This window comes from Astatotilapia calliptera, chromosome 15 (assembly GCF_964374335.1).
Source record: "Astatotilapia calliptera chromosome 15, fAstCal68.1, whole genome shotgun sequence".
NCBI classification, from domain to species: domain Eukaryota; kingdom Metazoa; phylum Chordata; class Actinopteri; order Cichliformes; family Cichlidae; genus Astatotilapia; species Astatotilapia calliptera.
Genome location: NC_137436.1, coordinates 4,751,562 through 4,779,038, shown reverse-complemented (window position 1 = coordinate 4,779,038; position 27,477 = coordinate 4,751,562). Strand labels below are relative to the sequence as shown.

The window sequence follows — 27,477 nt, the reverse complement described above, 5'->3', positions numbered from 1 at the left end:
CGGATAAGCTATGACTACACTTCCGGTATGGTAGCGTAGGCCTAGCCTGTAAATTAGATTACTTTATGCTTAGATCAAGAGCGTTTTGCTAAAAATATTAGCGACCCAATAGGGTCTAACGGTATTCTTCCAGCTTTTTTTAATTATTTTTTACAATTCAATATGTGCAAATTCAATATGCTATTTTTTGTCCAAATATTTATTCTTAACTTCAACTCCTGGCCACCATCTTGTCCCGTAAACAAAGCCAATCAGCCTTGCTCTTTTTTGTAGACAAGGTCAATTTGGTAATAGTTTATGAGCCACTGATTTCAGTTGCACATATTAATGTTGATACATAATACTACAAAGATACAAAATTACTTTCAGTGTTCATTTGTTTTTTTCGTACGTTTGCCACCGTGATGAAACAACTGGCCGGTCGTCCATTGGGAGCTTGCGCATTGGCTACTGGATCTCTACCACCATGGTGAACGTGTTACGTCACAGCTCGAGAGCACGGATGTGTGTGTGTGTGAGAGTGAGAGAGAGAGAGAGAGGGGGGGGGGGGGAGCAGAGAGGACAGTGTGTGTGTATGTGTGGGCTAAGAGAGGGTGAGAATGGAAGTGTGATCGAAAAAGGTAGAAGAAGTCAAGGAAACAGACAGGAAGAGAGAGAAAGTGTCACGCCTTTGCTCTCAGTGCGCGAATCACACATCCTAAACATTTTCGCGCAAACTTGCAGAGAGTTGTCCTTACCGGCGCGCGGACCGCGCTCGAGGTGAGAACGAGCGAGAGAGAAAAGAAATATTTATGTATATCTCCTGGATGGCGGACTCCCGCTTCCCTCGAGCTGGCGGGCCGGGAATCACGCGCCATTGAAGAGGGGGGTGGTGGGTGGAGGTGGGGGGTGATAGTGTGCATGCGCTTTGGCTCCACTGCGTGCACACTCGGGTCGGTCGATGTGAGCACAGTGGCGTGGCTCTCGGCCTCCATTTGCCAGTTTGTGTTTATGTTCGAGGGATTCTCCGAGGCCCTTTTAACGGCGACGGCGACGTGCAACAGTTGGAGCTTCGCCGCTGAACGATACTGTTGCCTCGCTGCGGTCGGCCACGAGGTACCGAAGCGACGCTGAAAGGTGAGGCTTTAGTGAAACCTGCAACTTTTCCAACTTGGTGAGTGGTGGAGCGGGCGGCCTTCCTTCTCCGCGGTGTGTGAGGAAGAAAGAGCTGCTGGTTTAACAACTTAAATTCTTAACGCCGCTTCTTATTGCAGGGAGTGAAATAGTTATACGGGAGTGACGCTGGGAGTTTATATTGTAAACATGGAGGTGATAAGCCGTTTTAGGCTCTCGTTGTGGTGTTTAACACCTTTAGACTTGAAGCATCCGTGTGCCGGCGTGACAATGTGATTAGGAAATTAGAGGAGGGGGGTTAGGACAACAACAAAAAGGGGTTACCTTTATAGTTTCTGGTGTGCCGTTGACCAAGATCATTTCTCTTGGCTTTCAAGGTACAAACGGTGTTAGTGGTTCATCCTTGTTTAAAATGTAGGGCTGTTTTTCCGTCCGTGTCCTGAGCTGGAAGCCCATTGGTCAGTCATACTGAAGTGGTCTCCTGCAATGCAAAGTCCACTTTTCCCCACAGGGCCACGAGAAATTGTTCAAATGATCTGAGCGCTTTTTGATTGTTTATATTTGTAGTATTCGTCTTGAATGGTGTGATGGTGGCTTCAGGAGTTCTTGCGTAGGAGCATTTAACATGTAGTTTAAAATAATCTTATTAGTCTGTTAAAAATTTAGAAATATACGAGTTTTACTTCAGTTTTAGAGACAGAGCAGGTCTTTTAAATGTAGTTTTACATTTTTAACCAAAATAAATAAAAAACCTAGAGATCATCAGAGGAGCACACATAACCCAAGGTTGTAAATAAATTATGTTCCGTCCCCAATTAAGTTTCTAATTTATTTTTCAGGGTATTTGGGGACAGGATGTGCCTTTCTGAAAAACAAAACAAAAAAACACCCCTTGATTAGTGATTTTGTTATTTTTACAGTATGGTCCTGATGAACACAAAGGGACGTTTTTATGATTCGTGCAGATCAGATGTCTTGAAATTTGGTCTGGTTTGCTTACAAAACATTCAAACAGCCGGCAGTCACAGAAACTAGTGGCCGGAGATCATTTAATTTTGACACGATATCAAGTCTTTACACCTAAGATGAGCTACATTCATCTCGAGTCTTCATTTGATTTCACAGTACTTGTGTCAGCGCCTTGAATAATGCCTGTGTCTTTAAGCAGCCCAGTATATGCTGGACTTGTCATTTGTAACACTTACTGTTGCAACACCCTATAGCGATTAGCCAATTCTCAGTAGTGCTGAACAGAGATCTGCTGAGGTGAACATCAGTATATTTTGTTGTTGTTATTATTGTTTACTTCACCATTTCGTGTATGGTAAACAAACACATCTTCACAATAATAAAGTAGCTGAACAGTTTACGAGTCTTTTATCTCTCCATCAGGCCATCTTTGAACATTTTTAGGGACAAACTGATGAGGTACAGCAGATAAACATCGGCAACCGCCATTGGTTAATGTCTTCTTTTTTCAAGTATCAGTCAGATATCAGTCAGCAAGAGCAAAAACCACTGCTCTTTAGATGCATCGGTGCATCCCTGTTTGGCTTCTTTAAGTAAACACACATTTTCAGCGGTCTCTGAGTTGATTGGCACATTTTGGTTGTAATCATTTCTGAATGCAAAGTCTTTACATTTCTGGGTGCAGCTTTCCAGGCTCCTCTTTCCTTCCTGCCACAGTTTGTTCTGCTTGGATGAGTTCTAATTGCATCCTCTCTGATCATTGTTTATATTATATTTGTTCTTCATTTTGTTTTTCTGTCTTTAAAATGAAATTCTGCTGGTTAGATTGTATCAATGTAATACATGTTGTATCTGTGAATGCTGTTATAGCGTACAAATAACGCTGTCTTTTTTTGTTTGTGTGTCAGGTGTCTCATGCAGTGTGATGATCAGAGCCACCGGTGATGTCCGCCTTAGACTCTGAGCTCCCACTCATGGAGGAAAACCAGGCAGTGGAAGGTGAGAAGGGCACCATGCTCAATGCGCCCTTCTCCGCTCCTCCTGCTTCCATTGCTTCTTCAGCTCCTCCGTTCCCAACCTTGACAAGACCTAATTTCACTAGTGATACAGTGAATGAGAGCAAAGCTGTCTCCATGGCGAGTAATGATTCCAGTGCTGCTGTTTCTTCACCTGCTGAAGCTAGCCCAGCTAAATCTGCAGTAACATCAGCTTCTACCTTAGAAGGAACTGTTGAAAAAAGCCCAGAAGCCTTGCATATAACATCCGCATCAGACTCCCTAACGTGCACGGAAACGAGCATCGTCAATATGCCTGAATCAACATCATGGTCATCTGCGTTGCCCGCGACCACATTTGGCAACACGGACATGGAAAAAGACTTTCCTGCGGTGCTGACCTTCAAAGGTGTCAGTGTTGTTTTGGAAAACAACAACGTGTGGAAGCAGTTCTACAAGTGTGGGACCGAGATGATTCTCACTAAGCAGGGCCGACGCATGTTCCCGTACTGCCGATACCGCTTGACTGGCCTGGATCCCAATCAGCAGTACAGTCTGGTCCTGTCCATAGTCCCATCGGGTCAGTACAGGTACCGCTGGAGTGCATCCAGATGGGAAGTCACCGGGCGAGCAGAACATCAAAACCAAGGTCTGATCCGGGCATTTTCACACCATTACTCACCCTGTCGCGGCTCAGATTGGATGAACAGCTTGGTGTCCTTCTACAAGCTCAAACTGACCAATAACTCCCAAGACCAGGATGGTCATATAATCTTACACTCCATGCATCGCTACATTCCTAGGCTTCACATAATACCTGTTCCAGATGGAGGCATGCCCACAGCTGACAAGCCTGTAGTTATGGGACATGAAAGCATGACTTTTACTTTTCCACAAACTGAATTTATGGCTGTGACGACGTATCAGAACTTTCGGATTACCCAGCTGAAAATTAATCACAACCCGTTTGCAAAGGGATTTAGGGAGGACGGGAACAACCCCCGTCTGAACAGAATCGCTAGAGAGGCTCAAGCTATTGTGAAGACGGAATACCAGCCCACAGTGATCGAACCTGCCGAACCCAGTGAAAACCAGGAGGAGGTACTGGATCTGAGGTGGGTTTTGTGTTGTTTCTTCCTTTTTTTTAACATTGGCAAATTGCTGTGTTGTCACAGCAAAAAAAATCGAGAAATGCGTTTTTTGTATTGACACACTGTTACTAACTATTATACTTTTATGTGAGTGCTATACTTTTGTGTTGTTGTGATGGAGTCTAGGTAATTATAAGTGCACGAGTAACTGAACATTTATATTCTATGCATTTAATTGACCTAAAAATCCTACATGATCAAACGGATCACTTAAAGACAACTAAACTGACCAACCACTTTGTTAGTTACACTTCGTTAGTACTGGGTTGGACTCCCCTTATCCTTCAGAACTGCCTTAATTCTTCATGGCAGCAAGGTGCTGGAAACATTCCTCAGAAATTTTGGTCTATATTGGCATGATGGTATCACGTATAGCCCCTTTCTACTGTACCTACTCTGGTTGGTTTGGCTTGGCACACCTCAACTTGTTTTTTGGGGTTTTTCATTAGGTGCTAGCATCTAGTACCAGGTATATTTTTTTAGTACCTACTCTGCCGGGGATCCGAGCAGTCTTGGGTGATTAAAAATATGACGTCAACAAACTGCATGCAACCAACTGGCCCTTCAGTGACATCGTTCAGTGAGTCATGAGGGTGTCTCCTTACGAAAATCCAAACCACTATTTTTTTTAAACTTGACAATGAGGGAAATGGCTACACAAAAAACACCTTGTTTCCTAAGTCTGCCAAAAAGACATACAAACAGCGAGTATACCATTGCTTCAACGTCCTCCTTTGTAGTGGCATTCGTGTAGCATACAAATGACATCGTGGGACTTTTGGCCGCATTGCTGTAACGACCACATGCACATTAGATTGTACTCAAATGTAATGGAAAACAACCAAAACAGAGTCGAGTCGAGCCTTGCGAAGCCTAGTAGGTGCTAGTGGAAAAGGGGTAATAGTTGCTGCAGATGTGTCTGCTGCACGTCCACCCAAATTTGCTCTGCTGGATTGCGATCTGGTCATTGCCATGTTCAAGAAACTAGTCTGAGATGATTTGTGAAATACAGCGGCCCTGGTCTGCTCAGAAAAAAAATCCCCAGACCGTTACACCACCATCAGGAGCAGTGACAATTATCAGACCAGGTAGTGTTTTTCCAGGCTTCTAGTGTCCAATTGGCACTTGGCAGTCAGTGTGTTGTGCTTCAAGGTTTGACATGTCGTGCATTCAGAGATGCTCTTCCGCATGTGTTTGGCTTCCTGTCAGCTTAAAGCAGTCTTTCCATTCTCCTCTGACCTTTGACATCATTGAGGCATTTTCCACCCAGAGAGCTTGCACTCACTGGATTATTTTCAATTTTTTTGGGCCATTCTCTGTAAATCCTAGAGATAGGTGTGTGGGAAAATTCTCTATAGGTCAGTATTTTCTGGAATACTCAGACCAGCCATTCTGGCACCAACAACCATGCATCATTCAAAGTCAAAGTCACTTTTCTTCCCCATTCTGACGCTTGGTTTGAACTTCCAGTGGGTAGACTTGACCATTTCCACATGCCTAAATGCATTGAGTAGCTATCATGCGATTGGCTGTTTAGATGTTTGTTTTACTGAGCAAGTGAACAGGTTTCCCCAATGAAGTGGCCGATGAGTCTATAAACTCATAGTGTGTGTGTGTGTTACATAGAATACACCACAGTGGAACAGCACGCGGTGAATCGCTGCAAAAAACGTCTGCAGCGTATAAACTCAGAATATTTGCACAAGTTCTGATTCATTTATTTTGCAACTCTTCAAATTTAATTGAGGAAATACTTTATATAATAATACAAATATTGCAGTTGTCTTGAATGCAATATAAAAGTATAATAATCAGAACATTTTTGCAAGCTGTTTGTATTGGATTGCATGCATTATTAATTTCTTACTTGACTGCCTCATTAGGTGTAGGAATTTGTGAAATTGCCAGATAAACAGCTGGAAACAGCTTATTAAAATGCCACTGCCACATGCTGCTCCACCTCAAATGAAAGGATTTTGCACTGAGATCATGATTAAATCCACTTGTTTGGTATCAATAACCAATATTAACTTTTATGTGTCTTACAGTGCAAACAGTCAAAATGACTCTGCTTCTCTATCAAATGTGCAAGAGACCCGATTGGTACTGAAGCCCATAATGTCTAAACCTGCTAGAAAAGATGAACCATATGTCCCCTGCATAAGAGGCAAACATGCTCTTGGTGATCTTGTGCTTGTTGCACCCAAGCAAGAAAGCGCTGCCACCAGTGTAGCCCCTGAGGTGCAGCAGGACTTAAAAGTATGGATGTCGCCTAAAGCAAGATCTGTGACTGCTAATTCCTTAACGTCTACCCCTGGATCATCACCTCGATTCTGTAAGAGGAGGAAGAAGATGAACAGACGTTGGTCAAATTCCCGGGGAAGAGAGTGTAAAACTGCAGCAGCCTCCTCCACAGTCGTCCACAGCCCATCACTGACAGGCGCTATGCAACCGGAGATGGATGATATAGAAGGCCTGCTGTTTGTGTCGTTCACCTCAAAGGTAAAACACTGAAAGTGATCGCATTGGATGCTCAGAGCACATCGGCATGTTTCCAGAAGGTGTAGTTTCATTTAATAAAGGGAGGAGTGGTTCCTTCAACATTCCACCTGATATCAAATAAATCTTTAAGCTTTAATGCTCTTTTATGTCACAGCAAGCTCTTGAGGTTCATGTCAGGAACAAGATGGTCAGTACCTCATCGTCAGCATCTCCGGCTTCCCTAACAACCCCAGCACCACCGACACAAACAAGCGACCAACGTGAGGATTTTCTTTCTTTCTTTCTTTCTTTCTTTCTTTCTTTCTTTCTTTCTTTCTTTCTTTCTTTCTTTCTTTCTTTCTTTCTTTCTTTCTTTCTTTCTTTCTTTCTTTCTTTCTTTCTCTTCAGTTAATTAAACTATGGAATAAATATTTTTGTGCCTTTTTTTTATTAAAACCCTGTTTTTCTTTAAATATTATTGTGGAATCTTTAATATACATTTTTAATGTTGTTTGCCCGAATCTGAAATTGTATCTGTGGTGTTGACAGTGAACGTGAATCCAGAGACCGATGAGGCGAAGATGGCTCGTTTCGAGACTGCGCTGCTGAATGAGCTCAGAGTCCACAAACACAGACAAGTTATCCATCCCGTCTTGCAGGAGGGTGAGTATACAACGGGCATAGTCTTTCAAGTTGTTACCTAAGTTTTATAAAATAAACTAAAGCACAAGAAAACAACCCAAAACACTCTCACTGTTTTTACCGTTTCTCTCAGTGGGCTTGAAGTTGAGTTCCTTAGACCTCACTATGTCCATTGACCTGCAGTATTTGGGTGTTTCCCTCCCACTACCACCTCCAGAACACAGCAAGACCACCACTGTGTCTCCTGGTGGTAAGTTGGGCTGAATCTTTGACAGTTTGTGCATGTTTGATCGAGGTCCTTCGATTGCTTCTTTTGCACAATATCTTATGAGTAATTTGTCGTATGCTGTTGTCATAGTAAGAAAATAGGCGGACAAGTATTGCAGAAAACTAATCAACGCGAGACTTGTCGGAAAAGTCCTTTAAATGGTACAGTGACCTATGCAGTAGGTGGAGATGTCAGTGGCAAATTAGAGCGAGTCACATTATACTTCTTGAATATGGTAAATGGTCTGTATTTGTATAGCGCTTTACTAGTCCCTAAGGACCCCAAAGCGCTTTACACATTCAGTCATCCACACACACATTCACACACTGGTGATGGCAGCTACATTGTAGCCACAGCCACCCTGGGGCGCACTGACAGAGGCGAGGGTGCCGGACACTGGCGCCACCGGGCCCTCTGACCACCACCAGTAGGCAACGGGTGAAGTGTCTTGCCCAAGGACACAACGACCGAGACTGTCCAAGCCAGGGCTCGAACCGGCAACCTTCCGATTACAAGGCGAACTCCCAACCCTTGAGCCACGATCGATATGATCAATACTATATAAAACAAGTTTTTCTGCGTTTTTTAACAACTGCTTGGTGCAGTCACAAAGCTACACAGCAAGTGGTTATATCTACATTTGGCGCAGTTATAAGCCCACTAATAATATTTCATCTAAACTTCATGCTCAGCAGGTTTGTGCATGTTTGGTAAGGTGTCTCTGATAGTAATGTGACAAGTGCAGTTTCCTCCAGACACATTTTTTTTAAAATCTTCTGATATTGTAACAGTTATACATTCCTTTGTTGCATCTTAACTGAACTACTGTAATGCAATGTATGCCGGACTTAGTCAATCATCTCTTGCTCATTTACAATTAGTCCAAAATGCTGCAGCCAGATTCTTGACTGGAAAAAGAGAGATGTTATTACTCCAGTGTTAGCAGTTTTGCACTGGCTCCCTCTGCATGACAGAATCCAATCTTAGAAAGTCATAGAAATATTTAAAAGGTCTTTGAGGCCCGCCTCTCGATCACTCCTGCTCATCCCACAGTTAAAGCTTATTTCAAAGGGAGCTCATGGCTTTGCTGTTGTTGCACCAAAACTCTGGAATGACATCCCAGATGACCTCATCCGCTGTGGCTGTTTTTAAGTCTTCTGTCAAACTTTTGGAAACTGCTGATTTCTGGAACTGTGATTGGACGATTAGTTGCTTTTGGGTTATTTCATGTAAAAACTCTGAATACAGCAGGATGTTTTCAGGAACCCATTTATTGTATGTTATTTTAGTGTAAAGCAGGCTTTTAAAGGGATTTTAAATTTATAAATGTGCCGTGCCCCTCTCCTCACCCCTGAACTGGTTACGGCAGACAGCTATCCCTCTCTGAGCCTAGTTCTGGGGGAGTTTCTTCCTGTTTAAAGGGAGTTTTTCCTTCCCACTCTCACCAAGTGCTTGCTCATAAGACGACACCTAATTGTTCCAGGTTTCTCTCTTTTATTATAGAATCTTTAGCTTCTAATATAAAGTATCTCGAGGTGACTGTTGTTGTGATTTGGCACGATAACTGCTGTGAGCAGTGAATTAGTTATCACAACTTTTTTATTCTTTATGCCTTTTAGGAAAGCTTGCACTAGCTTCAAAGCAGACTAACTCAGTTCATATTGACTAACTTGGGGAATTGGTGTGCCATGGATGGTTTATTCTTCGATTTAAAGCAAGTTTGATTCATGTGTCTGATTGCAATATACTGGTCAAGCGCTTAGTGCTGCTGGTCACTTATTAGGAGAATTTAGCAAATTATTGAAAACCGAAGCATGGAAAGTCTCCCAGTCTTAACTAGAGATCTATTTTTAAAGTACTGAGTGTGGCCCTAAGATTCGGTGTGTTGAATTTAGCTGCTTTTCTGTTTCTTTCCAGTAAAGTAAAGAACTTCATACATGATCACATGCAGCGGCATTGTAAGAAGATGTTTTAACAGCTTTATTGGAATGAATTAAACTCACAAAAGTACAAAAAGCACCATTTCCCCGGGTGCTTATCGGTACTCCTGTAATAAGGAGTCGGGTACTGACTGGAATTTTAAACATCCTCTGTACCCTTCACCAGCTTCAAACATTCAAGCCAAAGTGATGACAGCCATCACTGCTGACATCGGCTGCTATGACGCAGAGACCGAAAAGCTAGTTGGAAATCTCAGATTCTTTTTTAGAAGTTGAGATTTGTTGTGTGGGTTTTCAAAGGGTGTGTGTCATATGAGGTTGCAGATCTTTCTTGATGAGTTTGTCAGTCATGCCACATTAAACCTTCGCATAATGTCAAGACAGAAGTGATTAGGTGATGGCTCTTGGGCGATCAGATAAGAAAAGAACAGCTGAACTTGAAGGAGTACAATTTTCTCTTCAGCAAAGAGAATAAAATTGGCATCAAATTCTGATTAAAATTTGTGTTTCTGCTGCAGAACTCAGGCTGGCATTGTTAAAACATAATAGTGTGCTGTGACCTGTAACTAAAGGCATTATGTTTGCTGCACAGATGAGGCACTACCCTTCATCTCCAGAACGGGAAAGACAAGTGACATGACGAAAATAAAGGGGTGGAAAAACAAGTTCGTAAAAGCCAAGGAAACATCGTCTTCCAACGGTGAAGGTAAGGGCTGCTCGTCATATTGTTGCTGCAATGTTCCTTTTATCATGCCGTGGGATTAGTGTAGTCATTCTAATTACCAAAAGATTAACTGAGCTGAAACCAGCTGAAAGTACTTGTGTCTGATTCATTATTCTTCCTCAATAAATTAAAGTCCCTTTCTTCTTTCTCTCTAAAAGGATTACAAAAGAACCTCTCTGCCTTCTGCAGCAACATGTTGGATGAGTACTTGGAAAGCGAAGCTCAGCAAATCAGCGAGCGCGCCGCTGCTTTCTCTACAAACCCAGAAGGCTCGGTGTCCTATCAGCTGCCCGCTAAAAGCTCCAGCTATGTAAAGACCCTGGACAGCGTTCTCAAGCATCGAAAGGCTCCTTCGAAATTCCCGGTGGGGGCCAACAGGCCTTGTCCCCTATCCCACAAACCACTGCTCTATTCTGCTCTGACGTCACCTGCTCCTCCGCTGGCCACGCCAGCAGCCCCCCATCAAGCAGGAGCTAAATTCACATTCCAGGCTGCGTCCTCGCTGAGGCAGCCGAGTGATGCTTGTGGTTCTAGTAATACCCAGAATCAGGGAGTTTCACAGAGGTAAGGATATATTTTAAATTTAGTCACATTTGATCACATGTTTTGTGTTCTGAATTTGATTGGCTACTGATGTGGCTTAAGGTTATTTGAGTTGAGAATCGATACTTTGTTGCAATAGTAAGAATTTATAATTCCTCTAAGGTGACATTTCTCATAAAATAGATGCAACAAAACCAAAGATTTTTCATTTCAAAATGGGAAAAATGCCACGATGATCACTGATACTGACTTTTTGTATTTGTATTTATGAAAGCCCTCTAAATATACTGATTTACTGTAGTTACCTACATTGTTTTGTAGGTAACTACAGTACAGGTTTAGTATTAGTTGATGCTTTTCAAAACCCAGCTGCAAGTTTTATGCAAGTTTTATCATTTGTCATTTACCAGCTTAAAGTGAATTTCAACTCTCCACCTGCACTCTCAGGACTTTCTTTCTTTTGTGACTTTAATGCACTTTAAATTATTCTTCAATTTATCCACCAAAAGCTTTTTACCCCTCAGCCATAAAAGGCCGATGGGATATTGTCGTCACCCTGACAGTTGGGTGGGTGGTGTGGACACCCAGGTTTGTGAAAGGGATAACTCAAGAACTTGTCTACGTAGGATTTTAAAACCATACCATAGGTGAATCTGCTAAAAGTCCCAGAGGAGTTTGAATCTCAGTTTGACCTTGGTCTGAAGGTCACAGTTAGAGGTCAATTTTTCTATTTAAAAAAAAAGAAAGAAAAAAAAGCAGGAAGTCACCTAGGATTGGGACTTTTCCATTAGTACCTACTAAGATCGACTCGCCACAACTTGACTTGACAATCAAATAGCACCTAATTTGTATGGTCGACACTCTCATGACTCATCGAATGATGCCACTGACCAGGCAATCGGTGGCATGCAGTCTGACGATGTCACATTTTAGTACCTGCTTGGATCACTTGGAACTCCGGCCGAGCAGGTACTATTTTAGTACTTGGTACCAGGTGCTATGACCTAATGGAAAACCATGGCGAACTCGTGAGTCGATCTGAGTAGGAACTAATGGAAAGGGGCTTATTAGGAGTGGTAGCAACAACAACAGAGAGGTAACACTGACAGCCATCAGTATTTTTTCCACTAGTTGTTTATGAGTTTCACAAAACTACGGCGTTATAGTAGACTGTTTTCGAACAATGTAGAATCCATAGTATCTATTAAATTGATATTAGAATTGTATTTATAGAAATATAATTAATAAAATTATTAGAAAGAGGGGGAAAAAACAAAATGTTACATTTTGAGTCATGAACTATTTTACACTTTTTAAGTCCATTCACTTTTTTTTTTATCAGTTTGTTTGGGTGGTTATACATCTTTATTTATTTTTTTAATCAAAGGTTATAATATCCATCCATTTTCTTCTCACCCATACTGTAGTTTTTGGGTTATCCAAATCCAGCCACATCCAGTGAAAATGACTGCAGTTATTGATCGTGCAACCCCCCTTTTCACCACTACATTGGCGGGCATATACATAGGCTTCCTTGCTTTGTAATTAGTCCTGTAGCTGTAGTTTTGCTTCACATCAGTACATCTTTTCAATGAACAATTCTTCTCATTTCATGTTTCTTCCCCAGGTTGTCAGAGATGAGCTTTGGTCAGAACCAGGGGCCGATGTCCAAACCTTCGGGGCTCACCAAGTTCCAGCACAAGCTGCTGGAAATGGAGACGGCAGCTTTGAACCAGGGCTTCAGCAGAACACAGCTGACTACAGAGAGGCTGTCAGCTGCTCTGACTGTGTTACTGACAAAACAGGTATGTAGCATGTTTGTCCTCTGCAGGAAGTGTAGGAATGTCAGTGACGACTTCATTGTTTCATTCTGTAGTGATGTTTTTCAAAGTCTCCCTGGCTTTTATAATATCAAATGTAAAGGAGGTACATTAAAGAAAAGCACACAAAGTGATTTTTCAAACTCTTTTGATGACTCTCACTTCTCATTTTAACCAGACGCAGCCCAGCCAGATCTTGAAAGTGCCCCCTTCTCCAAATAAAGTTGCTGGACCTGAATGTGGTCAAGAGTTCTGCAGACTCGGCTGTGTGTGTTCCAGTCTGCAGCACCTGAACAGAGGCCATCTCCACTGCAGGCGGCCTGAATGCATGTTTGGCTGTGCCTGCTTCAAACGCAAGATCACTAAGCAGACGTCCACAGGGGAGAGCCAAGAACATCCTGTTTACTGTAAGATCGAGTTCAAGTTATTTCAGTATCATTTGTGTGTTGTTGACGATTTTTTCCCTGATTCTGACCGCAGTCTTTCAGAGTCTTTCTTTGCTCAGTTTGGTCACAAGTGTTAATGAGATACTTTTTGCCCTCCCCAGCGATGACTAATATGGAACATGTGGTCCAGCCTCGCCAAGGCTCACATGCTAATAAACTGTGGAAGCGTAATGGCAGTGATGAGGATCCAGAAGCAGTTTTTGTTCCAAAAATTGCACCCCTCCATGTGGTTACACCAAAGGTCCAAAGACGCAACAGTGTATTTCCACAACCGGTAAAATAAAATTGCTTTTTTTTTTTTTTTTAATTAAATGCTGATGCTGAAGATTGTTATTTTGCCATATTGATAATTGCTAAGTTTGTCAATTGCAAAAAACAAAGCAAATAAGTTTTTCTTTGTATTTGTTTACAATTTGTCCTGTAATCTCATTAAAAAGAGACTAAAATCTTCATTGCAGATACGTGAAGAAGACAAGGATCCAGTGTATAAATATTTGGAGAGCATGATGACATGTGCTCGTGTAAGAGAGTTCAATAGCAAGCCGCCTCCTCAAGTCACCATAGAGCCTAAGATCTTTGCACCAAACGCCCCAACAAAACCACAAAAAACCACTGACAAGTACTACAGCACTTTACCAACTGTCAACAAAGCAGGTAAGAAAAATAGCTGCACTGTAGTGAAGTGGGATATTAAAGGTGTTTGTAGTTGTTTAAAAACATATTTCCCTGTAACCTCCAGGTGAAAACGCATCTCAGGAAACTGCATGTAGTGAAGTAGGAGCAAGGAAGCAAATACAGATCCAGTCAGTGTGTCGGTGGCAGAACGACCAGAGGATGATCCTGGAGGCTTTATGTCAGCGGATGAATCGTGATCAGCTTTCCCAGCGTTTCTACATTGGTCCTTACCGCATCTGGCCAATCAGCAAGATCATTATGCGGAAGCCCAGCGGCTCCATCGTCACCTACCAGGTACTGAAGATTTGGGTATAGACTATATTAGAAAGAGTTACCCACTGGATTGTGAAATCATGTTTTGATGCCTAAACTCAGGAGCAGTTGTATTTAGTTGTATTAGGCAGTACAAACAATATGTGCAGGCTATGTGTGCTCACACCTTACCATGCCTATAATAACCCTTAATGCTGTTTAAATGGATGGGTTTTTGAAAAAAAAATCACTCTTTACAGTTTGGGTGTAGTTAGCTACAGAACCAAAAATGTATTTATTTTTTGGGCCTTTTTACGGTTTTATTTGAAAGGGTACAGTGAAGAGTGACAGGAAAGCAGAAGGCGAGAGAGACGGGAAAACATGCAAAGGGCTGCATGTCGGATTCGAACCCGGGCCGGTCGCTCTCAGCCATGCGGCATATGGTTGCCTGCTAATTCCGCTGAGCTAAGTGGGCGACTGTTGTTGTGATTTGGTGCAATATAAAGAAAATTAAACTGATTCTGCTTTAAAGTCTGACATTTTAACATCGGCATCTATTGAGTTTGACCAGCTTTGGAAGATGGCCTCAGATGGTCCTTGTGGTTACTACTGTTTGGGCACTTCCCATGTTGCAGTGGCTTCCTCAGTGGCTGCTATCTGTTGGGTGCCTAATAATCCTGCTTTTGACTGTTGGAACATTTGTCCTCACTTTCTTTGCTTTGTTGCTTTTTCGTGTGATGACGTGATGTACGGCGTTCTCTACAGTTCTGTACTTTTTTTTTCTATAGGTGCAAATTAGCAAACCATCAAAAGCCAGTGATTGTGATGATGATGATGATGAATGTGACAGTGATGAGGAAATGCATACCAGTAAAGGCCTTGATGAGAACACTGATGCAGAGGAGGAAGATGGCCAAATCGAAGAGCCGCAGATGTGGTTTGGAGTGACACCCTTTCTGAGTGGAGTGATGCCTGCAGGAACGCTGAGAGCCGAGAGAAAACCTGCTGGTTACCAAGCACCTGGACTTATACAGGTAAGGGCTTTGTAAAGTTGGATCAAATACATCCATGTGCCTGGGAATTTTTAAATTCTCCGTTACAGATTGTCACTGGAAAAAATTTGCACTGAGGTTTGGATGTTGAAGGGGGAAAAAATGTGATTTGCATTCAGTAATTGGATTTATCCTTTGGAAAAGATAACAGTGTGTGGCTATTTAAGGACTAACAAACACACAGCTACACCAGCTGAAATATACAGATACTTTCTAAAATATACATATGCATTCCTTCCACTGCAGGTAAATGGCAAATCCTACAATCAGGCCAGACTGCAGCTTGGAAAGATGGGATCTTTGCATCCAGCTAACCGCCTTGCTGCCTACGTCACAGGACGACTAAATGCTTCAGTTGATGTTCCTCAGAAAAATTCTCAGAAATCAGACTCTACACATAAAACCAGCACTCCAAAAACTGGCACCGTAAAAGTTGCAAGCTCATTAGTCAGTCCAAGTATCGCTGCAAGGAAAACTACTGATCTGAAGACACTAACGCCGTCACCAGGTAAGCTTGTCTCTCTGTTGCTAGACCACAGCAGAGGCACTTTGTTTTACATACCTGATCTGCTTTATTCAAAACTACCACCTCCTAAATGTGCTGCCTGTTCTTCCCTTTCTCTGGCTTTCTAGTGAAAATCAGAATTCATTTAAAAATCACATACAAAGCCTTAAATGGTTCAGGTCCTTTTTCTGCAGCAGTGCTAGAGCTGACTGTGCTTTTGAGGTTGTAGCGGCTAAATTTTGAAACTCACTTCCTCAGCCCATCACGTCGGTTAAATCAGCGGTTTGCCTTTTGACTGCTGAAAACTCATTTTAGCTTTTCCTTGGTTCATCACCCATTCCTGTAATTCACACCGAATACTTGCATGTAAGTGTGTGTGCATATAAACCAATAGAGATACTATGCACGAGGTTTGTTTTTATTCAAACTGTGAAGCAATTTGTAACTGCGTGCTTAAGATATTCGCTGTCTTTATCATCGTCTTAAAGGACGTGATGCTGAAAAACAGGACAGTGTGTTTGGAAAGGCTCTTAGTAAATGTGGTTTTTCACGTGTTCTAGCTGAGCAGAAGCTAAATCTGTTTTTAGTATAGTCATGTGAAAAAAGTCCACCACTTTTATGTCCGAGATTTAGTGCATAATAAAACATTTGATTCTTACCAGGCTATAAAATTCTGAAATACCGCCTCACATGAATAGCAGAAATATGTGTGAAAAGCTAAGTACACCCAATCATACAGTAACTTGAAGTAATTGATCTCTGTGTGTCTTTACCAGTATCCCACGTTGCTGTGGAGGAATTTTGCCCCACTCGTTTTTACAGTGTTGCTTCAGTTCATTGAGCATTCATTTATGCACAGCTCTCTTAAGTTCCCATCACAGCGATCCAATCATGTTGAGGTCTAGACTTTGACTGGGTTAGTGCAACACCCTGATTTTTTTGTTTTCAGTCATTCTGCTGTAAATGACAGTGCTGGGGATCATTGTCCTGTTGCATGACTCAGTTTTGGCCGAGTTTTAGCTGTTAGACAGATGGCCTCACGTTTGACTCTGGAATACTTTGGTATACAGAGAAGTTCAGGGTTGACTTAGTGACTCCAAAGCACTCAGGTCCTGTGTAGAGATGGGAATTGATAAGAATTTAGCGATTCCGATTCCTTATTGATTCTCATTGGCTCCACTTTGAGTCACCATCACCTCTAAGCAGCGTATCAAAGACATTACATTTATGCAAATTAATTACATGCTGAGTGTTCAAATCTTTGTGAATTTTGGAGATTTTTGTTGTGATCAGTGTTGGGGTCATTCTTTTTTTTTTTTTTTAAAGTAATTATTGCATATATGCAGAACACTTTTCTTAAAACTAATGCAGTACGGTAGTTAATTACACCCACGATAAAAACAGTCGTTATACTACTCGTTACGTTGCTTTCATGTTACTCTCTAAAATGATCTGAAACACACTGTCTCATAACTGTCATTTAAAAATATAAACATACAGGCTACAACCCCACACACCAACACAAATACCTATCCCGATGAGGACAAGTGTGATCTTTCTCTTAGTATTTAGGTACGTACACAAAGCCGACAGCACAAGTCAAAGATGAAAACCAGTACAGATTTTAAAGCGGTTGTCATGGTGATTCTACTGTAGAAACATGAGCCGGTAGAAACTGAGGTCATCAGTTTGTTACCTGTTGAAGTTCAGCAGTGGCTTGTTTCTGTCCTAGAGCAGTCTCCACTTTACAATCGCACTCTCAGCCTTTTGTGCAATGAAAATAAAATAATGTCCATATCCACTATTTTCCAGTTCTCTACAAGAACCGATTCTCAATTCCAATTCCTGCAAAACAATACCAAATTACCACCCCTACACCACCATGCTTGTCAGTTGGTATTTGGTTTAGGCTAAACATGGTGCTGTGGTTTATGACAATCAGCATCTCCACTTTGATCTTTCCATTCCCATTGTTCCTTGTGGTTTGTTCAGATGCAACTTCACAAACTTGAGCTGTGCTGCCATGTTCTTTTTAGAGAGAAAATCCTTTTTCACCACAACCCTCCCAAACAAGCCATGACAGTATTTGTTGTACTGTCATGAACTACTTGCAGTTTCTCCGATCATTGCACAGTCTGACCTTAGGGTGAATTTTCTGAGATATCTACTCCTGGGGCCTGTTCTTCGTACCTCGCTAAGTAAGTTAGCTGGATTAGATTGTTGACGATTTCGCGTGATCCTGGATCGTTCGGTTCTTCGAAGCTCATCCGGGACTTGCTGTCATAGCAACAGAGCCGTAAGCGTAAACCTGCTCGGGAGCAGGTTTACTTTATGTAAACAGGATTAGATCGCGGCCACGCAGGTATGCCCGCGTCATTCATACGAAAGCAACAGCGATATTCCACCACTGTTTCACCATAAATAAATAACATCAATGTAACTAAAGATAATGCAGCACTTGATCCTTTTATTGATGTCACACAGATACATACAGGTCATTTCCTAAAAAAGGGAAATGTACTATTAACATTCTATTACATGTATGTGATTATTACAGATGTAATTCATATTTCAGAGTAGTAATTGTAAATTACTTCGTGTAATCAAGATGGGAGACCACGGCTATAAAAGCGAAGGTGGATTTGGGAAGCCTGTCGCAGCCATGTCCTGTCCGTATACGCGACCAACCCATTGCGGAAGGTGCAAGATTGATAAGGAGAGTCCTCAGAATTCAGCGTATATTGCGGGATAGACAGGATCCTTTAGCTCAGCGCGACAGTGTGCTCATTGAGAGATATCGATATTCCCATGAGGGTATTATTTACTTAACCAACTTGTTGACGAGGGGGTGCAGGACCACCACCTGTCTTTTTTTGCTCTGCCCTTTTCTTGGTTGCTGTTATGAACAAACAAACAGACTATTACAGGCCTGTATTACCTTGCCAAGAGACGAAAAGCAATATAAGAGCAATATATTACCATTCTGTAGAATACTCCTGTATTTCACTTTTACTTGTTCCCATGTTCTTGTGGGTCCTGTTGTGGCTCTAATGTGAAAGGGGATATAATATAACATATTATAATATAATATAATGCCATATGATATTGGACAATATAGTGTCATATGATAGATCTACCCTACCGCCTACTGGTGTTGGCCAGAGGGGCCGATGGCGCGATATGGCAGCCTGGCTACAACCGTAGCTGCCTCCACCAGTGTGTGAATGTGGGAGTGAATGAATAGTGGTATCGTACAGCGCTTTGGGTGCCTTGGAAAGCGCTATATAAACCCAATCCATTATTATTATTATTATTAAATTACCTACGAGTTTGATTTGTCAGCAACTTTCTGCCAGCCCTCTCTCCTTGCTTTTGCAGCCTTTGCAGTGTTCTCTTGCGTTTTAATTAAACTCTGAAACTCCTGAAATCCCTCAATCAAGAGTTCTTGCTCTGCTGCCGGAAAATACCGAGCGCGCTCCTTCGACATTTTCGCCGACCAATCAGCAGGTTGCCGATCAATGTTTCTACTATCGATGCGTAGCGCCTTTTACGACACCCAGTGATGTCACATTACTGCGTCCAGCTGTACTAATCGTCAACAGCAGGTGTGTTCGGGGAACCGGATTAGCGAGCTCACGGTTAGCGCGATAGTTTGGTCTTGGATGTGTCATTTGATCTTGGATGTAGTAAGCGACGTACGAAGAACAGGCCCCTGGAAAGATTGACAGCTGTCTTTGATGTTTTCTACTTGTAAATAATCATTCTTACTGTAGAATCATGGTCTTTTAAGCCATCAGAGACTGATGGGGAACAGTTGGTTCTCTAAGGTGATTGCTGATGTCTCTCCTCCTTGGAATTGTGAATGCGCTAGACCTGCAAACTACCAAACCTTCTGCTTTTATAGAGGTGCTCAACCTTACTGATGATCTGTTAATAAAGTGCCTTTGGTTATCAGCAAATGGCTTCTTCTCTTAGTTTTGATCGAAGCAGTAAAAGAGTACTTTTTAGTTTGCTTTTCCTTCTTAGCTTAATTTTTGTTGAATAAATAATAGGACAGTGTAAGATGTCAGCTGGGGTTGTATTTATATAACATTAAGTTGTGGTAAGGACCAGATGATTTGTTAAAGCATTAGAATTGATAGAGGGTAGATGAACCTCAAGAAGTGACATCAGCTTAATCAAATAGAATAGAAGTAAACATGTATCGCTAAAAACACAGTTTTGTTAAAATAATGCAAATATTATCATCTCATCATGCTGAACTAGTTTTTTCTTTTTTTCAGTTTTCTTATTCCCTCCATGCCTCCAGAGCAAGGGACGCATCTCATTGGGGCAACAGTCACAGAAATCATCCAACATCAGCTCTGTCCAATCACTTTCCTCAGGCCAACACAACTCAGACTCTTCCTTCCAGAGCAGCTCCTCCTCCTCGCCTGTCTCGCTCACCGTCTCACAATCACTGAAAAGCCCCAGCTTTTTAGGACAGAGTGGAACCTATTCTTTCAGGATCTGCCCTCCGTCCAACCAGGGCACCGGAGGACAGAAGCTACCTGGTGTCTCCCTGCCCGGGGGCTTTACCCTCATTCAGCTCCCAGCGCCCGGAGCTGATGATGCAGCACAACAGTCAGGACATCTAAAAGCATCAAACATGGCGAACAATGATGTCCTGTTACAAAAAGACGGTGCAGCTGGGTGTCCTGCTGCGGACACAGTGAACGCAGTCAAGAGCTCTTTAAGCAGCAAATTAGCAGAGCCCGGCTCCTCCCCTGAGCTGGTTTGTGATGGGAAGATCCCGTCAGACGAGGGCGATGAGGCCAACGGCAAGCAGGCAGAATCAAACCTAGACATCGCTTCAGACACAAGTTCCTACTCATCAGACAGTGAAGGAGAGGGAGACGAAGATGTAAGTTTGAGAATTACACTTGTTTTTTATTTTCTTTGAGTGCTTAGTGATTTATTTTAATGGAAGGCCCTCTAAACTGTAAGTGGACAATGGTTTATTATAAATGTAAAGATAAAAAAATCAGCTGTCAGCTCATAGAAACAAATCAGTCCAACTTTAAATACATGTAAAATTTAAACTGGGTGCAAAAATTCAAATTGGTTCATCTTTAACTCTAATTATAAAAACACTCAATTGCTTTAGAAAATATGAAAAAGTAGTCGGCCTAATCCTGACGTTGTTTGAAAAAGCTCATCATGAATGATGTTGTCTTCAGGATGAGACGGTGGATGTTGAGACTGTAGAAGAAGTGAAACAACAGATGGCCATCGCTAAACTGAAGAAAGCTCTTTCCAAGGGAGTACTGCAATCACGGTAATAAAAAATGAACATCTGGATGTTGAAATTAAAGCATAAAATTGTTATTTACCGTCACAGCTGAAATTTGTTTATCATCATTTAGAGATTCCAGAGAAGATTTGGGATCGTTTTTGGAACTCGACTCCCAGGTAAGACAAGCGCCAGCTTAGACCGCCATATTTAATTGCCCTCACTTTATATAGCTATAGTAGGAACACAGTTCTTTGTATTATAAGGCAGTATGTATAGTGTGTTTTGAGTTTTCACTGCATCTCCTCCAGGATCTCATTGATTGTGGTGAGACAAAAACCAAAAAGAGGCGCGAGAACCACACAGTGCTAGAACGGCTGAGAAGATCGGAACAGCGAAACCTCTTCGATAAACTCCAGGCTGTCCTACGGAGTGACCCAAGAGCTCCCAGGCTCCGCCTCCTGTCATTGGTTAGTTCTGCATGCTGCATTTTTCCTTCTGGTTAGCTAAAGTGGAAACTGCAAGACAACTAATGGGAAAATGTAATTCCACTGAAGGTTGTGTGCACTTTCTACTACTTTTTAATACTTTTTATCACAATAACAAGGTCATGTTCTCATTAAGTTGTCCAGAAAGATAAACGTAGATTTGAGTTCCTGTCAATGGAAAAACATGTGGGAGTTTCCTCTGGTCCGAATCAGTTTGAGTTTGTAAACTTGTAAATTGTTGCTAGCACGTACAGACCTTTGCATATATATGTAGCACCGTCTCCCCCCCCCCCTCAGGTTGTCCCCTTCATCTTATGCCACCAACATGAGAAAACGAATCCCACAACTGTCACATTTAGATTCAGAAGCCACTACACTGAAAGGAATACATGGGCCGCACATGTGGTCACAGAGCACAAATAAAAATAAGAGTAAAGGAAGCTTGCAGAGGAAAAATTATATGGTGATAGTTAATTAATTTTACTGGGTCAAATTCTCCTTAAATATGACACACTTGTGGTTTAGTTTTTACATTTTTTAAACGTTTTAAAAAATCAGTTTTACAGTGAAGTCTTTTTAGTTTAGGGTTTTTTTTGTTTGTTTGTTTGTTTGGTTGGTTGGTTGGTTGGTTGGTTGGTTGGTTGGTTGGTTGGTTGGTTGGTTGGTTGGTTGGTTGGTTGGTTGGTTGGTTTTATGGGCCCATATTCAGCAAAAGAAAGTTCTCTTTTTTAATCTTTACTCAGACTTGTTTAAACATTTGTTTGGTTGCCCCCTTCCGGATTTTCTATGTTTTTGTATGTTTTTCAAACTTAAATGTTTTAGATCACAAAATAAATTTAAATATTAGACAAAGATAACACAAATAAACACAGGATGCCATTTCTAAATAAAGGTGTTTATTATTAAGGGGGGAAAAATGTAAACTTACATGGCCCAAGAAATAACTGTGGTAATCACATCTTTGGAAGGCTGCGTTCAATTTCTCTCGCCACACCCAGGCCTGATAACTGTTCTTAACTCATTCACTGCCAGCCATTGGCAGTGAATGAGTTAAACCCATTGACTCATTCACTGCAATTGACGGCTATAGACGTCAATGGCAGTGAATGAGTTAATCAAGAAATCACTTAAATAGAGCCTGTGTGACAAAGCGGAGAAGACCAAAAGATCCTCAAAAGCCAGACATCATGCCATGATCCGAGGAAATTCAGGAACAAATGAGAAACATGGTAATTGAGATCTCGCAGTCTGGAAAAGGTTAGAAAGACATTTCTAAAGCTGTGGGACTCCAGCGAAGCACACAAATGGTAAACCTACCCTGGAATTACCAATCAACCAAGATTACACAAGAGCCCAGGGACGCCTCATCCAAGCTCTTGCTGAGCAAAAAGAACATAAAGGATCATCTTAGTTTTGCCTCTTTTGGAAAAAAACAAACAAACTCTGGACTGATGAGACAACAGGTGAACTTTTTGGAAGGTGTGTATCCAATTATATCTGGTGTCAAACTAACATGAAGGTGTTTTAAGAAAAGGAACATACAAACAGTAAAATATGGTGGTGGTTGTGTAATGGTCTGGGGGTGTTTAGCTGCCTCAGCAAAATGCCATCTACCAAAACATCCTGAAAGAGAATGTCCGAGCAGCTGTTCGTGACCTCAAGCTGAAGCACACACGGGTTCTGCAGTAGGACAGTGACCCAAAACACAGCAGCAATACCACCTCTGATTGGCTTAAGAAAAACAAAATGAAGACTGTGGAGTGGCCGGGCCAAAGTCCTGACCTGAATCCGACTGAGATCCTGTGGCATGACCCTAAAAAGGCAACTCATGCTCAAAACCCCTCCGATGTGCTTGAATTGCAACAATTCTGCAAAGATGAGTGGGCCCAAATTTCTCCACAGCGCTGTAAAAGACTCATTGCCAATTACTGCAAACGCTTGATTGTAGTTGTTGTGCTAAGGCTGGGCCAACCAGTTATTAGGTCTAGAGGGCAATCACTTTTTCACACCAGGTCATGTAGGTTTTGATTTTTTTCCCCCTTAATAATAAACACCTTCATTTAGAAACTGCATTTTGTGTTTACTTGTGTTGTCTTTGTCAACTATTTAAGTTTGTTTGATGAAAACATAGGAAATCAGGAAGGGGGCAAACACTTTTTCGCAGATCTGTAGGTGTGAGTTTTTGGCCTCACCGTCAACACTCGTTTTTGCCATTTTGTGTTTTTTAGGCCCAGAAAGAAATTCAGAGCCTGGTTAGGACCTCCAAACATCTAGAACAGGCAAAGAAGATGCTGACGCAGATACAGTCGGGCTATGTAGAGACACTCTCTCAGTTGTCTGGTATGTACACTCTGTGTTAATGCACCTTTTCTTGCCCTGTATTGGTTTTTGTACTGTTTGAATGCACTGAGTTTGCATGGAGAATAACTCGAAGCTTGCTATCCAGCACTTGTGTACGACATCCTGCTCTTGTGTCAACATAGAGACTTGATCGCCAGCAGATCTGCTTGTCACTAACTTTCTGTTTTTTCAAATATAACATTTTTAGGAAAGTCTCAAAATGTGATCAGGCACAAACTAAAGGAGGTGTGCGAAAAACAGAAAAGGAAAGAGAAGACGGTGAAGTGGACGCCTTTCTTTTCCCACCTGCTACAGTCCAGAGCCGCTTTACTACAAGCCAGTGCTCCCAAGTCTAACCCCACGCCCTCATCTTCAGTACAGCCTGACGTCGGGGCTCCTTCTCAGGCTAACACAGCCACAACTCCACACAATTTAAAAACGATGATAACCCTGCTCCAGCCTCTCATGCGAAAAGCTCCAACTGAATCCTGTCCAAAGACACCTGTATCTAAACTTGTGCCTCTGCTGGTATCCTCTCCAGCTCAGGTTGCGAACGCTGCACCCCAGTCCCAGGTGAAAATTGAGCAAGGTGACCATGTGGCCTCAGTCCAAGAGAAAAAGTCTCCATCAAACTTAGAAGTCAAACAGAAAGTTTCTGGAGAGCCAGACCAGGCTACTGGTTCCCACATTTCCAGTTCCCAAACAGATCAGCAGTCTCAAGACCCGCCCGGTAAAGCTTCACCTCAGGCCCCCACAGCCAAAGAAGGAGCCTCACCTGTATCCCCAACAGCTAACTGCACCAGCACCAAGGTTCACACTCCAAAGCCTCTGGCTCTTCCTCTTATTCGCTCCAAGACTGGCAGGCTCATACTTCCCTCATGTCTGAAACCAAGTAAGCACTTTGATCAGTTAATATACCAAATTTAAATTATCTTCCATTTAAATGTGTTACTATAATATTATTGCATATGTTTGTGTTTTTATCTTACAGTTGGCCAAGGCTTCTATACACTCATGGTCATGAAACCCAGGAAGAATGAAGAGGAAGGTGATGCTAGCTCTTCAGCTAAGATGAAGCTATTTGAGCCATCAGACGCTACCATATCTGCATCAGACCTGCCTTTGGATTCGGAAACTGGGCATAACCTCAAGAGCAAAACGGCATCTTCAGATTCCGATTCGAAAGTTTCGGGTGTAATTTCCCCCCAGGCTGAGCTTGCCACCCTTAACAAATCAATGTTTGTGCCTTCAGTGGATCTTAAAGCTACAGAAAACAACATTGAGGGCAGCACAGGTGCAGGCATGAGCACAACTCTTCCAGCTGCCCACTTGAGGTTTAATCGTGTGTGTTCTGTCAAGTCCGAGGCCGATCCAAGCCTTCCAGAAGCCCGTCGAGGAAGGGGCAGGCCTCGAAGGAACCCTGCAAGTACTGCTGTGGGTGAAAAGGAAAAGTGTAGTGTGATAGAAGAGACCAATAAATGTGTCAGCAAAAGTGAAATATCTGTGCTGCTTGAAGAGAAACAAAGTAAAAAAATTACTTTGGAAGAGACCAAGAAGGAAGCTGAGGGCCTCGCAGGCAATGTCGGTAAAGTAGCAGATATTCCTGTGCCAGTCAAACGACCCAGAGGAAGGCCTCCGAAAAGAAAGTCGGCACCAGTTAAGCGTCCTGCAAGTAGTCCCCTCAGATCCAGCTCTAAGAAACTTAAATGCAATCCCTCCGCTAAGGCAACTGAAAGCCCTACCACCAAGACGTCGAGGCCTTTAACACGCGGTGCTTTAGGAAAAGACTTCCCCAGCGCAAAGAAACGGTCCTGGATAGACGTAGAAAAAGAACTGGAACCTGACCTAGAATTTGCATAGTTGTAACAAACGTCCTTTCACTACAAAAACGAATCTACGCTCTGAGAGTCTCACACTGAAATCTCACTCATGACTAAAGATGTCTTCACATGTGAACTCTGGACTCCGAATCACATCGGAGCCTTTGTGAAAGTCGTCTCTTCTCACATGTACAACACGGCAGGAGGCGGTTTGCTTCAGACACCTTCTCATTGTTAGGTTTAAGTGAAGGCGCTGCCTGGGACCAAGCAGGTAAGGGTGCATCCACCTGCCCTCTGTGCTATTCTCACATGGGCACAGTTGATTGAAGCAGGAGTTTTTGTTCTGGGAAGCTGGTTGTAAAAGACTAATTTGTGTGTAAATGAACTAAGGATGCAGCATCTTTTTCTAACATCATCTTCACAGTCTTACTTGAAGTTTCTCTGCTTTCTGCTGATATTGGCAGCTCGAGTCACGTGTGTCAATGAAAGTGTCACCAAATGTGCCTGTCTGAAAAAGCCAAAGGATCAGGGCCACGGATAATAACTGCTGCTCTTTTCTGAACTCAGTGGACTTCTTTCATAATGTAGAGAAAGGCTGATTTATTTTTTTTTGTATAAATGATAAAACGGCATTAAGAGACCTGCTGAATGTATTCATGAAATGAATCAGTTTTGATATCAATATTTTCCAGCAATGAATGATCTTTAAATATGACCAACTTTTAGGTGGAGTATCGAGATGTATTTGAATTATGTTTAACTTTGAGCGATTCTTCACTGAACTCTCTTATGCAAAATAAAACTATACAGATATGTTCTGCGATCCAGCATTTTAAGCCTTACAATGTAAGCTGAGTGTCTGTTCCCAGCTGGATGATGCACAGCTTTAACTCTATCACGTCTTAAAAGGTGTAATTTTTCAATGGGTGCTAGATAATGTGTTACTAATCTGTTACTAATGCAGTAAAGCTCATCAGTAGTTGCACTTTAAATGTTTTTTTTGGTAGAAATCACCCGTGTTGTCTCCTGTTTGCATTAACCTGTAACGTAACACATTAAATCAGCATTATAAAGTCATCTTTGAATAAGTCAGTACACATAAACCTGATGTTTTGGAAGCGATGCAAGACGTGTAGCTGTGGTAGACGTGTACCTAATGTAAATAGATTCTGTGAATATTGTGGGGGTTTTTTTTTAATTGCATAACAGTTTGTCTTTGGATGATATCGAAACACTGGTTATCTTATCTCAGTCTGAGTGAATTCAATGCATTTATTGTCCCATCCTTCACTTAAAATACCACCATTTTTGCTTTGTTTGATGTCTTCAAGCCAAAATGTGGCTGATTTCATGTGAATGGTGATGTAACGGCATCTCTTCTTGGAAATAAAACCGTTTGTGTTCCTTGTTTTCAGACATCTGTCACAAATAACTTTTTTTTGGGGGGGAAGGTATTTCATCTTGTCTTTACATATTATGAACTAATCCTGTCTGTACACCAACACCTTGGATTTAAATCAAATCAGATGTGATTGAAGTGCAGACTTTAAGCTTAAATTCAAGAGGATTAAAAAGTATTTTTTGAGATCTTTATGAATAAACGTTCAAACTGTCAACAACCACCTGAGGTACAATCTCTGGAGATCACCAATTACTGTTGTGGTTCCTCTCTCGAGATGCCCTGTCAGCCCTTTACCGTAGCCACCTTCACTTATTGCTCATTTGTGGGTCTCTGCATTCAGTTTTTGTAAGAACTGCAAACCTGCTCTGTTAGGTTGAGATCAGGTGACTGACTTGGCCATTGAAGAATATCTAATTTGTTTGCCTTGTGAAAGTCTGTCTGATCAGTTTTGCAGCATTTGTCTAAATCCGAGGAGAAATTGTTGCCCTGTACATGTCACAATCCATCCTGCTGCTTCTATCACCAGTCACATCATCAATGAACACTGACTGAACTGTTCCACAGGCACCCAAACAGGCC

At 42.0% G+C, this 27,477-nt stretch overlaps 1 protein-coding gene across 2 annotated transcripts; it reads left to right on the top strand.

Moving 5' to 3' along the window:
* Nucleotides 1-526: 526 nt before the first annotated feature.
* On the top strand, nucleotides 527-26,912 carry mgab (MAX dimerization protein MGA b). Of its 2 annotated transcripts, XM_026142382.2 has the most exons (22): nucleotides 527-1,116; nucleotides 2,991-4,192; nucleotides 6,277-6,730; nucleotides 6,885-6,990; nucleotides 7,259-7,372; nucleotides 7,485-7,601; nucleotides 10,152-10,265; nucleotides 10,442-10,847; nucleotides 12,454-12,631; nucleotides 12,825-13,053; nucleotides 13,194-13,366; nucleotides 13,551-13,746; nucleotides 13,832-14,061; nucleotides 14,808-15,053; nucleotides 15,318-15,579; nucleotides 19,860-20,479; nucleotides 20,796-20,893; nucleotides 20,982-21,027; nucleotides 21,160-21,318; nucleotides 23,565-23,676; nucleotides 23,885-24,568; nucleotides 24,668-26,912. In XM_026142382.2, exons 2-22 carry the CDS (start codon nucleotides 3,027-3,029, stop codon nucleotides 25,534-25,536), a joined length of 6,579 nt encoding a protein of 2,192 aa, XP_025998167.2. In that variant the 5' UTR covers nucleotides 527-1,116; nucleotides 2,991-3,026; the 3' UTR covers nucleotides 25,537-26,912. The 2 variants fall into 2 exon arrangements, with proteins under 2 accessions (XP_025998167.2, XP_025998169.2); XM_026142384.2 differs by lacking the exon at nucleotides 7,485-7,601.
* The last annotated feature ends 565 nt before the right edge of the window (nucleotides 26,913-27,477 follow it).